This window comes from Triturus cristatus, chromosome 1_2 (assembly GCF_964204655.1).
Source record: "Triturus cristatus chromosome 1_2, aTriCri1.1, whole genome shotgun sequence".
Lineage (NCBI taxonomy): Eukaryota > Metazoa > Chordata > Amphibia > Caudata > Salamandridae > Triturus > Triturus cristatus.
In genome coordinates this window covers 1012506447-1012521452 of record NC_140580.1, presented here as the reverse complement: position 1 = coordinate 1012521452, position 15006 = coordinate 1012506447, and the positions used below count along the sequence as shown (strand labels likewise).

General features: G+C 44.8%; 1 protein-coding gene across 3 annotated transcripts in view; it reads left to right on the top strand.

Moving 5' to 3' along the window:
- AKNA (AT-hook transcription factor) overlaps positions 1-15006 on the top strand; it is a 223918-nt gene that overhangs the window by 25440 nt on the left and 183472 nt on the right. For all 3 annotated transcript variants that reach the window (XM_085611866.1, XM_085611856.1, XM_085611848.1), the window contains exons 5-6: positions 6253-6422; positions 7221-7280. In XM_085611866.1, coding sequence (XP_085467992.1) covers positions 6253-6422; positions 7221-7280 — 230 coding nt within the window. The remainder of the gene's footprint in view (positions 1-6252; positions 6423-7220; positions 7281-15006) is intronic.

Below are 15006 nucleotides of genomic sequence, written 5' to 3'. Positions count from 1 at the left end.
CAACCCTCCAAACTACTTCCCAAAGGCCCTACCGCAGTTGCTCCATGGCACTCTGCACATTTTCCTGGTGATATAAGCGATGGTATTGCTACTGTCCTTCATACTAGACAATTCTACTTTTCACGCCTAGATTTCTGCACTGTATGATGGGTAGTTCTTTTCAGTGCAACACAATGTGACACAAAGGTGTTGGTGTACTGGAAATGCAGCTCATTGTGCATTGTAAATTCCATTGCGCTGTTGCATTATGCCAAGAAGCGCATGGCCACATTTTATCAGTACCTTGCCCTGGTACCTCTTTCCATTTGCACACACATGTCAGACATACACACTCAAATGGTTTTGGGGTAATGGTTTCCAGACCAAGGTGTGTGGAGTTTCTGGAAGAAGGTGTGTGAAATGGAATGTTTTGTGGAGTGACGCGACTACGTCAGGCAGTTATGTCTGGGCTAAAAGTGTCCGAGTGTGAATGATTCCTGGGGAGGTGTGTGTGGGTGATGGGGGTTTCTAGACATATGTATTTGTTGATGGATATGGTAGAGATCTAAATTAATAAGGCTGTTCCTTGTTGTATAGGCTGTGTATTTAAGACAGTTTTCCTTCAACAGTGACATTTGTAGTTATGAGTGTTCTTTTCACAATTGCATTTATGAGCACACAGATTGAGCTGAGGTGCTTTTACAAGAACAGTTTCTGGGCAAAGAGTCATGTCCACATGGGAGTACGGTTTGAAAAGAGGTGTGTGGTTTTATGAAAGGGCTTGCATTGTTCAGTACTTGCATATGATATCTGTTTTGTTAAAGTGGTGTGACAGATGCGTTTGTGGGAATATTTCTTATAAAGTAATGAGAATACTTCCCTTCGACAGAGATAGATTTTTTTTCCTATAAAGATGTTTCTCTGGTATATTGTTTTTACATTCAGCATCTTGTGAACTTCCTTCCTTAAACGTCTGGTCACCTCAGTGAAAGCAAAAGCAACAAGCATTTACAATGCAATGGTCTCAGCATTGTTAAAGTTAGAGCTATTGGCATTGCTCATGACATTATTTTTGTTCATGTTTTTGTTTTTAAAACATTTAAAGAAACGGCATTGTTATTTACAATGTCAATAGCTTAATCACTCTCAAATGCGAGACCTATTGCATTTGCACCCACACACAGAGCCACACACACAAAGCCACCCACACACACAGAGCCACCCACATAGAGCCACTCACATAGAGCAACCCACACACAAATAGAGCGACCCACAGAGCCACCTACACACACACAGAGTTACCCACACACAGACAGAGCCACCACGCATAGAGCCACCTACAAAAAAAGCCACACACACAGAGCCACACACACACAGAGCATTTGCAATGCAATAGGTCTCGCATTTGCAAAGTTTAAAGTTGTTGGTATTGTAAACGGCAATGTTTTTAGCATGGTCTGGTCTGTTGTGCACCCTCAGACCCCATGAAAAGCCTCCTCCCCCACCCGAGAGCATGTTCTGGTCTGTTGTGCACCATCAGACCCCAGAAAAAGTTCTTCCCCTCCCCCCCCCCCCAGAGCATGTGCTCTGAAGATCTGTTTAGATCAAGCGATGGCCCACGAGTGGGCGCACTGTGGAGTCCCTAATATTACAGAAACAACCTTTCAAATAATGTATATACGAATGTGTGTGTGCACGAGCTGCATCAGTTATAGGGTAATGTTTCATTGTTCTGTAACTTCGGGCGAGGCTTGGCCGCTTTCTTGGCTTGCTGGCACTCCTCTGCATCTCGTAAACAAGTAACTAACAAACGAAAGGCACGCCAGCTGCCAGTAATCCAACTGAGGCTTGATTGCATTCTGCACTGCTCTGGATGACGAGGATTGCCCCAATTTCACCAAATACGGACTTCTTTCCCCCGCTGTTTATCACACCCCAAAAAATTGTCTGGAGCCTGCAGCTTTAAATGAATAAGAAAATCAACAACCAGAGCAAAATCTTTTTTTCCCCATTTAATATTTATTAAACCCAAAAGGGTCAGCTACAATAAAAAACTGAATTGATATGCTGAGACGGTCCCATGAAAATCTGTGAAAGAAAGGAATCGTAAAAGTCTGTCAGCCCGGCACTCCTGGAATTTCCCTAGTAAAATGCCGACAAAGCACACTGACGCCGTTTGTAAAGACTTTGCTGGTGCCAGCACACCGCGTTCACGGGTTTCAGTATGTAATAAAACATTTTCCAGTAATTGGACATTCGTACAGACGACACGACTCGTTTGTTAGAACAACAAAGAAACGCTATGGCTTGACTCCTTGAGGGGCTCAAAGGAGCGTTTAACTTAAAAGCAATATTATTCTGCTCTGCCTTCAAGAGAAAACAAGCATTGGCTTGGAGTGCCCAAACAGCAAAATATCATTTAGCATGGGACTCCGATAACCGTAGCACAGGAGCGGTTTCTGTGCATGGTCAGCGGTGCACAGCTGATTGGTTAGAACGTCGCAGCACAAACAATGCAGTATCAGCGTTACTAGAGTGCCCTACGATAAAATTTTTACCAATAAAACTGAGGGATGTGGTATATTTCATTCACCAGGTTACCAAAAACACTGGCTTTGTCCGTATATAAAAAATGCTTGTAGTCACTCAAGTCAAGTCAAGTCAAAGTATGCTTTATTCGAATTACATTCATAAAAGCAGAATACAATTTTACATTAAACAATTACATACAACATTATAAAATTAGATTAAATTCCAATCAGGGCATCAAATACAAAACATACTTTAAAATTTTCTAATTTGGGTAATAACCCTAGGTAAAACGTACTGTTCTATTAGCAGTGGTAAGTTTGTAAAGATAAAATAGTTTTAAATGAAGATGAGTTAAAAAATGGTTACAGAAGATAAAATGCAGAAAAAAATAACATAGCAGAGAATAGTCAGATGACTAGCAGTCTCTGCCTGGTCAAGAGAATAGTCAGATGACTAGCAATATCTGTCTGATCGACCACGCCCATCCTAGATACTTTGCGGTGGCTACTGAAATCCAAGTCAAAGTGCTAGTGCATATAATACGCAGGGCTACGGTACTACTGGTTGTTCCTAGGTTTTTACACATCGGGGACAGCCAGATACGTCTTGGTGCCGCATAAGATTTACAAGAAAATAAAAAGTGTCCGATGGTTTCAGTATTAATACCACAAACAGGGCAACTATCACAAGAACCCCCTGCCCACTTAGCTGTCAAAGATTTGAGGGGAAGTGCACCTGCTCTCAGTTGGAAAAGGAGCTTCCTTTCTCCAGGCCTGGTTATAATGTCCCAATATGGTTCTAGACGGGGATACATCTTGGCCTCTAAGAATTCTCCGGTCATAGAACCAGCGCTGGAGCTACTCCAGTGCCGGCAGGCAACCACTCCCAGTAAGTGGTTTTTAGAATACTTTTGGATGGAAAAATGGCTCTCGCCGGATCTTCCCAGAGTAAGCACATGCCAAGGTCAGACAGGGATATCCTGAGTGATTTTAACCATCCAATTTTATGGTATACATCAGATCGTATAATATCTAAAAAACCCTCTGCGTAATGAGAGAGCGCAGGAGTCGTCCATAGCCTGCGCCAATATAAAATCGGGCGAAGTTGTACCAGATCTGAAACTGCTCTTCTACCCAAATCATATTTAAGGGGCAACAATGGTGTGCTTTTAGGGACACCAGTTATTGCCTTGAGAAATTTGTTCTCTGAGGATTGGAGTGCAACCACCTTCTCGAAGCCCCAGAGCTCGGCGCCGTAAAGCGCAGAGCCTAGAGCCTTTGCTTCGTAAACCTGTAAAGCGGGTTTTACAGGTTTAGTCAAGGATTTTCTGTGCTCTGTAGAAATAGCACCGGCCAATTGCCTGTGTCTAAGTGTAGCGATGTCAATATGATGCCGCCAATTCTTCTCGCTAGATATATGCATACCCAAGAATGTAAAAGTGTTCACAACCTCTAGCGGGCGATCATTTAAAGTGATTTTAGATTTAAAGCTACAATGGGGGTTAAAAATCATAAGCTTTGTTTTGGCTGTGTTAACCTCTAAGCCATACTCCCCACAAAATTGATCGAAGATGGACAAGGCACGCTGCAATCCACTAGGAGTTTTAGATAGGATGAGCGTGTCATCTGCAAACATTAAAATAGGGATTTTAGTCCCAGCTAAAAAAGGGGCGTCCACTTGTGCAGAAGTCATACGGGCAACAACATCGTTAATGTACAATGTAAAAAGCACGGGAGCCATCGCACATCCCTGTCGTACTCCCCTTCCGACAGGGAAGTCCGCGGTTACCGAACCTAGTCCCCCCCCACTGGATTCTGGCATAGTTGGATTCATGGAGCCTCATTATCAGAGATAATAACTCACTTGGGAGACCCTGCTTCTTGAGGACCGACCATAACTTAAACCGGGGAACCAGGTCAAAAGCGGCCCGTAGGTCAACAAAGGCCGCATACAAGCTACCTTTGCCCAGCACAACGGTCCTCCATTGCAACAATGTAAAACGAAAAACCTGGTCCACCGTGCTTGTGGATCGACGAAAACCTGCCTGGAATGGCGAAAGGGCATTAGTTTCCTCCGCCCAGTCCAGGAGTCTATTGACAATCACACGCCCCACAACCTTTTGGATAGTGTCTATGAGGCTTATTGGCCTGTAATTACCCGCTTGTAGTCACTAAACCCTTACGTTTTTACCATAACGTGGCGAGTCACGGAGCAAAATATAAATAGCAACATAGCGGGACATCTCTAAATTTCCCTTATCCAAATTCAATTGCTAAGCAAGTCAGGCATTTAATAAATTAAGACTATCCTCGGAGCCGCCCTCATACTGGGGGAGCGAGAGTCTCGATGTATTAAATAGACCTACGCACCGGGTCTCTTTATATGCTCAACATCTAGATGGGACTCAAGGTTACTTTGCCTCCGCCATTTTAAAAGGCATATAAGAATATCAAACATATTCTTAAATGCCTTCTAAAATGGCGGAGGCAAAGTAACTTCTCAAGTCTCATCTCGATGTTTCACAAACGTGGTGATTTGGCTCGATCTTCTGCCGATCAAGTTGAGTATATAAAGAGACCCGGTGCGTAGGTAAATAATGAGGCATTTTTACGTACGTGCAGGAGATGTTTGAATCTCGGTAAGTGGTCGACCAGCATGAAGGTGGATGAGCATAGGATGCTGGCTTTGCTTAGTATTGTATTTGATTTTAGTAGCTTCAGCCCGAGGAGAGGGAGCGAGCGCCACCATCTTTCTCCGAGGTCAAGCAGAAATGCCTCGGTGAAACGCAGCGTCATTTTCAGATTCGGGGGCGTGTTTTTCTTTCTCTCCTGTTCCCATTGGCTGGAATGTTTACATTCCAGAGGAGAGAAAGAAACTAAAAAACACGCCCCAGAATACGAAAAAGACGGGGCTTAAATGGACAGACGCCCCTCTCCTCCAATGGCTGGCCTCCGTTTAGGAAGCCAGCCAATGGAGAAGAGGGGCGGGTTCAAGCCCACTACTAAAAGACATTAAATCTCGCAGGCGAGACTGCGCAAGCGCAGCCTTCGCTAGCCGAGACCTAAAAAGGAGGCTCCAGTTCTTGCATCTACAAAAGATGTAATGCTTGAATTGTAAAAATGTATTTACTTAACACTTTAACCGCATTATTAATATAGTGCTAGACTCTATTTAACCATGTTATTAATATATTGCTAGATTCAGTACCTTGTGAATTTCTACATGATTTGCTTGTTAACCTCACTACATTTGGGGAGGGAGTTCACACAATAAGGAGTCTCAGAAAGATTTTATGCTGGATACAGAAAGATCACTGTCCTTTAACAATGTTAACCCATCACTAATATCCGTTTTAGCTTGAGTAGGCTGTGTTCTCGCATCCCAGTTCTTTGGCAGTCTCAACAGATTCAGAAAGAAAATCGCAGACTATTAAATTGTTGAAAGCTCTTATGCTGGATTTGGAAATGTCACCTATACAAACAGTTTTCCACAGGCATTGATATCTGTTGCAGATTCAACTGCCTTTGAATGTCATTGTCTGATTTCATCGATGAGCATTAATCGATCCAGAGGCAGAAAGTAATGTTTAATGCATATTCAAGTCTATGAAAGATTGAGCTCAAGAGAATGTGTTTGAAAGATGGCTCCTAGAACTGGGAAATGTGTATTTCACTGACTGCTACGTGGACACATAGTTGTGAGACTGCTCATGATTTCTTGATCACACTTGTTTTATTTCAGAGTCTCTCCCCGCAGAAGGCGAACACACTGCTGCTCCCCAGCCACCCCCAACACCCCCACAAGCAGACGATGTATCTGGTGCTGATGAACTCCGGAACAGTGATGAGCCGTCTCCAGGAGAGTACCTGACGCAGACCCTTGCAAGGCAGGCAGAGAAATTCCAGAGACAGGCAAGTGCAGTCTTTTAAGGAGGCTGATTTATCCAAACTACAAAGACCTATGCTGATACTTTGTTGAGTTTAGTTTCCAATGGCTATTAAAAAAGTTGGTAAATGATGACAGTGGTGTGGTTATGAGTTTATGGTGACTGAGTGAGTTAGTAAGTGAATGGTACCCACTTCCATAGCTCACTATTTTGCAGAGTTGATCTGTAGGCACTGTGATCTGGTAAAGTGAGTCTCTGGATTGCACGCTTGGGTTAGATTTGATGTGTGTGCTAAAAAACTCACCAGAAGGTTGCAGACCATTCAGAACTCAGTGGCCAGAGTCACTCCCCACCTCCCACACTGCACTCCTCACACCGCATCTGAAGGAGATCCTCGACTCCCCATTCACAAATGAGCACAACTCAAAATCTTCATTATTCAACTCTTCATCACTTTCAAGTCACTTCATAACACTGGACCAGCATACCTCGACAATTGCGTATGCTTTCACAAACCTTCCAGACACCTCCACTCAGCCAGACTCTCACTTGCACAAATCCCGTGCATATGGAAAACCAGTTCCAGTGGCCGAGCCTTCTCCTTTGTAGCTCCTAAAGCATGGAACGACCTGCTGCTACACATAGGAGCCTCCTCCTCCCTTCTTGACTTCCAGCTGAAGACGAGCTTTTCGAGCAGTCCCACTAGGCCCTAGGTGGTGTTAGACTCACACCTGCTCAGCACCAGGATACCCTCCCGGGTGATAGTGTTCTCCACAAATCTGCAAAACATAACATAACAGAACCTTTTTATTCCATCCTACAGGTTGAATCCTTCGAAAGCCAGCTCCAGATGGGGAAGTTGTCTCCACAGGAACAGATAAAGGTACTCGGCATACTGTTTTATTGACTATAAACTCTAGCATCCCTTTTCTACCCTGTAATTTCCTATGAGGAGTGGCACACCTCCATTGTTTCGGGGGGATGGTTTCTCATCATTGTTGCATTTGTAGCAATTCCCCTCCAACACCATTGCCTCAGAGGGCTTATATCTTGCCTTCATTGCTTATGTATGATGCAGCTTCCCCTCCACTGTGCTTGTGCTATCTCAGCTTTTCACTGACTAGCTGTGCTTGCGTTCTGTCTCCTCTTGCCATTGACTGTCAGTTCTGACTCCTCCCCTGTTTTAGCTGTGGATTTCAAAATATCTTCTCCATTGTCTGTAAGTTTCAGTAAGTCACACATTGCATATTAAGATTAAAATATGTCCTTCTTTACCTCCATGTGCTGGCACCTCTCTTCTATCAACTGCAAGTGCTGACATTTGTCAGTCTCTGCTTGCTAGTGCTGATACCACTTTTCTTTATCTCTTCCACTACAAGATTGTGCTCATATCTCTCTTCTGTTACTTGTGAGGATTGACACATCGCCTACACTACCGATGTGTGCTAGCACCTGTCATGTATGACCTATGAGTTTTGTCATCTCTCCCCCATTACTTGAGTGTGTTGGTGCCTCGCATGTATGACCTAAGAGTTCTGTCAAGACTCCTCCATTGCCTGAGTATGCTGACATGCTCTCCTATTGCCTGTGACGGTTGGCATATCTCCTCCATTACCTGTGTGTGGTGGTACCTCTCCTGTATGACCAGTGAGTTCAGACATCTCTCCTCCATTACCTGTGTGCATTGACACCTTTTCCTATTATTTATTTAGATTTATTATTTATGCAGTTTATTTCTTAAGACCATAAAAGCAAGTAGCAGTATAAATACAGTGTAAAAAAACATTCCATAAAAGACAATCCATGTAAAAAAAAGTGACTCAACATCGAGAAAGGCATAGTTAATCGTCCTTTATACTCCATATAAAAACAGGTATCCGACATCTGACCCTAATGCACTTCACCAGTATTAAATAGGGTTCCATCTCCAGAGTGGTAGTTGTCAAAACATATCTTCCGACTGTGTGTTTTGAAAACTCAGCCTCTTCCCTGAGTGAAACCACCCATTCCCTAAATCTCTCCTTAACCCATTTGAGAACTCCTCCGCTCATGCCTTATGGTTTAACAAAATATCTCCTTCCTCCCCAGGGTAGCAAAGGAGTCCCTTATATACTGTAACAAGGGTATGTTGAGGCATGAACGAGCGACAAACGATCTCTCATAACTAAACAATTCAGGCCCAGCTCCTGCCGTGACCATATCCTAATCCAACTCTGCAGTGGACGCAAAGATATCTGGTCCCTTAGATACTTAACCCCCATCTCCTCATGCACACAGTAGGTTGACGTGCTATGTGGAACACAGAGTACCCGACTACAAAATTTGTTTTCTTCTAACTGGAGCTCATATACTGGATGGTACACGCAAATGTCACTCCCATACAGTACTTTTGATATACACTTAGCCTCGTAGATTTTAAGTAAGACTTTAAGGGGTCTACTACCTAGCGCAGAAGCGAAGCTAAAAAAAAGCTACTACAGGCTTCCAAAGCTCCTGCTTCTTGGCCACAAACAGGGGTTTCCAGCTTAATTTTGAATCCAACAATACCCCCAAACAGGAAAAACGCCAAAATATTTGCTAAAGTATGCTGATTCAAGGTAAAAATCTTAGTTCTTGTTGACTTGTTTCCCACCACCTTAATGTAAGACTTAGCGACTTTGACAGACAGGTCTAAATCTCTCATAAAGCATTCGAAGGAATTCAGCAAGGTTTGCAGGCCGTTCACCACATCATCCGTGTAAAGCAATACCGATAAAGGACAGGAGCCAATAGAAGGACAATCCACCTTGGCGGCCATTAAGGATTTTTCCAGCTTATTTTATGTCTAAAGAAAACAAAAACAGGCGAGGATACACCCATGTTGCACCCGCGGCTCTTTTAAGCTATCCGTACAGGCTGAGTCATTTGAATATCTAACCGTGGCAGTAGTTTCTGCATGGCGATCACATAAAAAATAAACTATGTTGGGGTCCTATATTCAAAAGGATCTTCTACGAGTTGCAACAACTAACCCGATCTAATGTTACCGTAAGGTCCATGAAGGCCAGGTGGATTATTTCCGAAGGGGCAATAGTATATTTGCTCATTACCAAATAAAGAGTTAAACACTGATCTGAGGTAGATTTACCCGGCTGAAAACCATATTGTAATCAGAAATAATATTATCATCAGTCCCAATTTGCATTCTTTCCAATAACACCCGCCCCAGAACTTTAACAACTGAGACCAAAAGTGATATTGGCCTATAACACTCTGGTTTGCCTTTGTCTACCTTTTTAAGGCCCGGGGCCTTCTGCCTAGTGAGACTCTTACTACCATGTATGGTTTCTTTCATAGAAAAAAACAAGGCTTCATTTATCCTGCCTTACCAGATCCAACTCTACCGTGACAATCTGATCAATACAGTTACAAAAACCCTTAACGTGTGGCACCCAGTCCTGAGCAGGAATATGATGACATAGGCTAGGAGCATTCTCCTGGGCAAAATATGGCTGGTTAATGATATGCCATGAAGGCTGGGCAGTTTTTAACAGAACTGGCTTGAACCAAGTCTTCCCAATGCCTTTTCCCTTAAGATCCCTTTCCTCTTCTTTAGTTCCTCCTTATAAGTACGCCGGCAAAAGGCAACCTGTGCCCTATTCCTAGAGATTATTTTAAGCACACTTTTTAGATAGCACAAGGCCCTTGGGCAACTAGAATCAAACCATTTTGGGGCAGGAAGGGAAGGTTTTGTATTTGGCAATTAGAGAAGCTCAGCTACCTTGTCTGCAATGGAGCTGAAGGCTGATATGAGCATATGGTCATGGGTAGAAAGATCTAAGCACGTTTCTAATTCTTTGGCACAGCGATGAAGTAGGGTGTTTACAAAATGTTCCAGTTCCACCATTGCCCCTCTTAGTCGTCTTCCCTGGCTCTGTTTCTGATGGACTATACAGGTCCTTAAAGATGTACTTGGCCCGTCAATGTTAGAGTTAGCCGATTATGGTCGCTAAAAGGTTGACAAGAAATACTAAAATTAACAGCAATAGGAAGTAACAAGGCTGATACAAAATTATAATCAATAATGGAGGCACAGCCCCACATATATAAGTTGGGAAAAAACTTTGTGTAAAATTCTATCAGCTTATCCATTGTAGATACAAGGTTAAAATCATGTAACATCGTCATAAAATCAGTCCCCTCTTTGGTATGTTCCAGGTATGGCCATGGTGTCAGGAAGCACTTTGTAGGGGCAATCAAAACCTCAAGTGGAGTATCGCATAAATATATTTTACCATCACATAACTATTTATTAAAATCCCCAGTAACAATTAAATTAATCTGCCCTCTCTGCTGCTTGACTAATGAGGGAATATACGTACTCATACTGTGGGTGCTAGATGTAACCTGTGACCATGTTTTCGTGTTGTAAATGTTTAACAGGTAGGCTACAAAAGATCCGGCAAGTGTAATTCAATAATACGCCCATTAATCTCAAGTGATATATAAATAATTGTTCCCCCTTTGGCACCAACCAACCAGTGAATGAATGGCTGGGGTAAAGAATGTTTTATAGCACTCTAAATGAAAGGTGTTCATGGTCTCCCATGTCTCTTGAAAACAAATCAGGTAGAAACCTTTAACGTATTTAATCCGATTGGCATCCTTGAATTTGGTGGAAAGCCCTACCATGCTCCAGCTTATCAACAGAATATCATTACTAGTAGCATAAGAGGATTCACTACAAGGATAGACACAATGACTCGTAGGACATGGACAGTCTATGACGGAAGTGGGTACTGCTGCTGCAATCTCCCGTCAGTCACAGAAATCCAACTGGCTGAAAGGGGCAAACATATTATGGGGCACCACATGTGGAGGAAGAGGTTGCAAGTGGGGATGACTTGACCTCTGGGGCCCAACCAAGAACTAGGGCATCGGGCAGACTGATTTGGGTCTGTAGAAAAAGCCCAAAGCAAGAACCAAAATGTTGGAACTCGAAAAGCACCTACAGGAACTTGCAACGGCAAATACCTGCTCTGCCACAATAGAATGGTTGAATTCGATAACTATGCAATTGCCCCCATTGACTTCATATCCGTCCCCAGTAATCTGACCCTCCTAACCATAAGAATACAGTCAAAAATAGCTGGACCCAAATTCAAAGTTGAACCCAACAAGTGAGTCACTTTATTTTTCAACTAGTTATATTGTTCCTGGATTGCCAATATTACCACATAAGGGGTTGCTTTGAGGGGAGGTCATTTATGGGGCCATTTGATAAACTAGGCTGCTGAATCCCTGATCAGGGCTTGATCAGACCTAGGGCCCGGGAATCCTACCTCAGAAATTTCTCTGTCAGTAGCACTACTATTTGAACGACCCCTCAGTCAACAAGGTATCTTGTATGGGTAGGCGACTGTCATTAGTTTTAGGATTAACCTTATTCCTGAGCATGGATAAACGCAAGCTATCCTGTGTGATAGTATCTACTAAAGGACCATCGACCAATGGCGTTAAGGATAACTGCACAATAGCCTGTGGGGAGACACCCCTTAAACTCAAGACAGCTAGCTCAATGTTTTTGCAACGTGATTCCAGGGGACGTAATTGCTCCTTAATTGGGAGTTGTAACCTTGAATTAAACATATCGATATAAGACTGTATTTTATTGTCAGTGAAGTCCTCAATAGATTTGCTAACAGAATTGTCCTTTTGTTGAGAGGCAGGGCTGGACTGGGAACCCAAAGTAGCCCAGGCAATTTCGTCAGACCAGCTCTGGTTGGGGGGGCAGGGTGCAGGTGTGGGTGCAAGTGTGAAACACTGCTGCTTTTGTTACTGGGGGCTGATATTGCAACACTGCTGCAAAACTGGCCACCAGTAACACAACTGTCCCCACCTGCGAAACCGGCAGAATCGGTCCCTTCTTCTTTTTCCGCTTCCCTAATGGGGGGGAGAGGGTCAGCCGCACCTTCTTGTATTGCCAGAGCTTTTTTCCGTTGTAATGATACACATGTCCCCACTTGTATGTTTTCTTGTACCTTCTCATTAAAAGATACTGTCCAGTTGGACAGCCAAAATATAGACATCATCGTACCTCTATACTTATGAATTCTCACAAATGTTTTTATGTTAGGGACCACTGTTCCTTAAAACATTTCGTACTCAAGGTCTCTAACCACCGTTTGGGTTCCCTTGTCTTTTTAAAACACAGCACTTCTTATCCAGCACCTGTGAGTGCTCTTACATCACATGTATGTGTTGGCTTCTCTCTTCTATTGTCTGCCAGTGCTGACAACTCACATCCAGTGCCTTTGAGTGCTGACACCTCTCCCGTATTGCATAAGCTGACACTGCTCCTCCATCACATGTATGTGCTAGCTTATTTCTCCGATTGTCTGCCAGTGCTGACACCTCTTATTCAGCACCTACAAGTGCTGGCACTTCTCCTGTATTACCTTTGATGCTGACACTGCTTCTCCATTGCCTCTGAATGAAGAACGCTTCCTCGCCTGCCTGTGAATACAAAAGTCTCTGCGTTCACTCTGAGTTCTGACATGTATAATCCATTGTCTGTGGGTGCTGGTGCTTGCGGCATCTCCGCTCCATTGCCAGTGGGTGCTGGTGCCTCTGGCATCTCCACTTGCCTCTTTCTGCTGGTATCTCTGGCATCTCCCCTCCATTGTCCGTGAGTGCTGGTGTCTCTGGCATCTCCCCTCCATTATCTGTGAGTGCTGGTGTCTCTGACATCTCCACTTGCCTCTTTCTGCTGGTATCTCTGGCATCTCCCCTCCATTGTCCGTGAGTGCTGGTGTCTCTGGCATCTCCCCTCCATTATCTGTGAGTGCTGGTGTCTCTGACATCTCCACTTGCCTCTTTGTGCTGGTGTCTCTGGCATCTCCCCTCCATTGTCTGTGGGTGCTGGTGACTTTGGCCTCTCCCCTCCATTGTCTGGATACTGGTGTCTCTGGCATCTCCCGTTCAGTGTATGTGGGTGCTGGTATCTGGTATCTTCGCTCCATTGTCTGTGGGTGCTGGTGCCTCTGGCATCCCCACTTGCCTCTTTCTGCTGGTATCTCTGGCATCTCTCCTCCATTGTCTGTGGGTGCTGGTGTCTCTGGCATCTCCCCTCCATTGTCTGTAGGTGCTGGTGTCTCTGGCATCTCCCCTCCATTGTGTGGGTGCTGGTGTCTCTGGCATCTCCACTTGCCTCTTTGTGCTGGTGTCTCTGGCATCTCCCCTCCATTTTCTGTGGGTGCTGGTGTCTCTGGCATCTCCGTTCCATTATCTGTGAGTGCTAGTGTCTCTGGCATCTCACCTCCATTATCTGTGAGTTCTGGTGTCTCTGACATCTCCACTTGCCTCTTTGTGGTGGTGTCTCTGGCATCTCCCCTCCATTGTCTGTGGGTGCTGGTGACTCTGGCCTCTCCCCTCCATTGTCTGGGTACTGGTTTCTCTGGCATCTCCTGTTCACTGTATGTGGGTGCTGGTATCTGGTATCTCCACTCCATTGTCTGTGGGTGCTGGTGCTTGTGGCATCTCTGCTCCATTGCCAGTGAGTGCTGGTGCCTCTGGCACCTCCACTTGCCTCTTTCTGCTGGTATATCTGGTATCTCTCCTCCACTGTAGATGCTGGTGTCTCTGGCATCTCCCCTCTATTTTCCGGGTGCTGGTGTCCCTGGCATCTCTCCTCCATTGTCTGTAGGTGCTGGTGTCTCTGGCATCTCCACTCCATTGTCTGTGAGTGCTGGTGTCTCTGAGATCTCCACTTGCCTCTTTGTGCTGGTGTCTCTGGCATCTCCACTCCATTGTCTAGAGGTGCTGGTGACTCTGACCTCTCTTTCACTGTCTGTGGGTGCTAGTATCTGGTATCTCCCCTCCATTGTCTGTGGGTGTCGGTGTCTGGCATCTCCCCTCCATTGTCTGTGGGCGCTTGTGTCTCTGTCATCTCCCCTCCATTGTCTGTGAGTACTAGTGTCTCTGGAATCTCCCTTCCATTGTCTGTGAGTGCTGGTGTTTCTGGCATCTCCGCTCCATTGTCTGTGGGTACTGGTGTCTTTGGCATCTCCCCTCCATTGTCTGTGAGTACTGGTGTCTCTGAAATCTCCCTTCCATTGTCTGTGGGTGCTGTGGTTTCTGGCATCTCCACTCCATTGTCTGTGGGTGCTGTGATTTCTGGCATCTCCACTCCATTGTCTGTGGGTACTGGTGTCTATGGCATCTCCTCTCCATTGCCTGTGGATGCTGGTGTCTCTGGCATCTCCCCTCCATTGTCTGTGAGTACTGGTGTCTCTGGCATCTCCCTCCATTGTCTGTGGGTGCTGGTGTCTCTTGCATCTCCCCTCCATTGTCTGTGGGTGCTGGTGTCTCTTGCATCTCCCCTCCATTGTCTGTGAGAATGTGTGTCTCTGGCATCTCCCCTCCATTGTCTGTGGGTGCTGGTGTGTCTCTGGCATCTCCCCTCCATTGTCTGTGAGTACTGCTGTCTCTGGCATCTCCCTTCCATTGTTTGTGAGTGCTGGTGTCTCTGGCATCTCCCGCCATTGTCTGTGGGTGCTGGTGTCTCTGACATCTCCCCTCCATTGTCTGTGGGTGCTGGTGTCTCTTGCATCTCCCCTCCATTGTCTGTG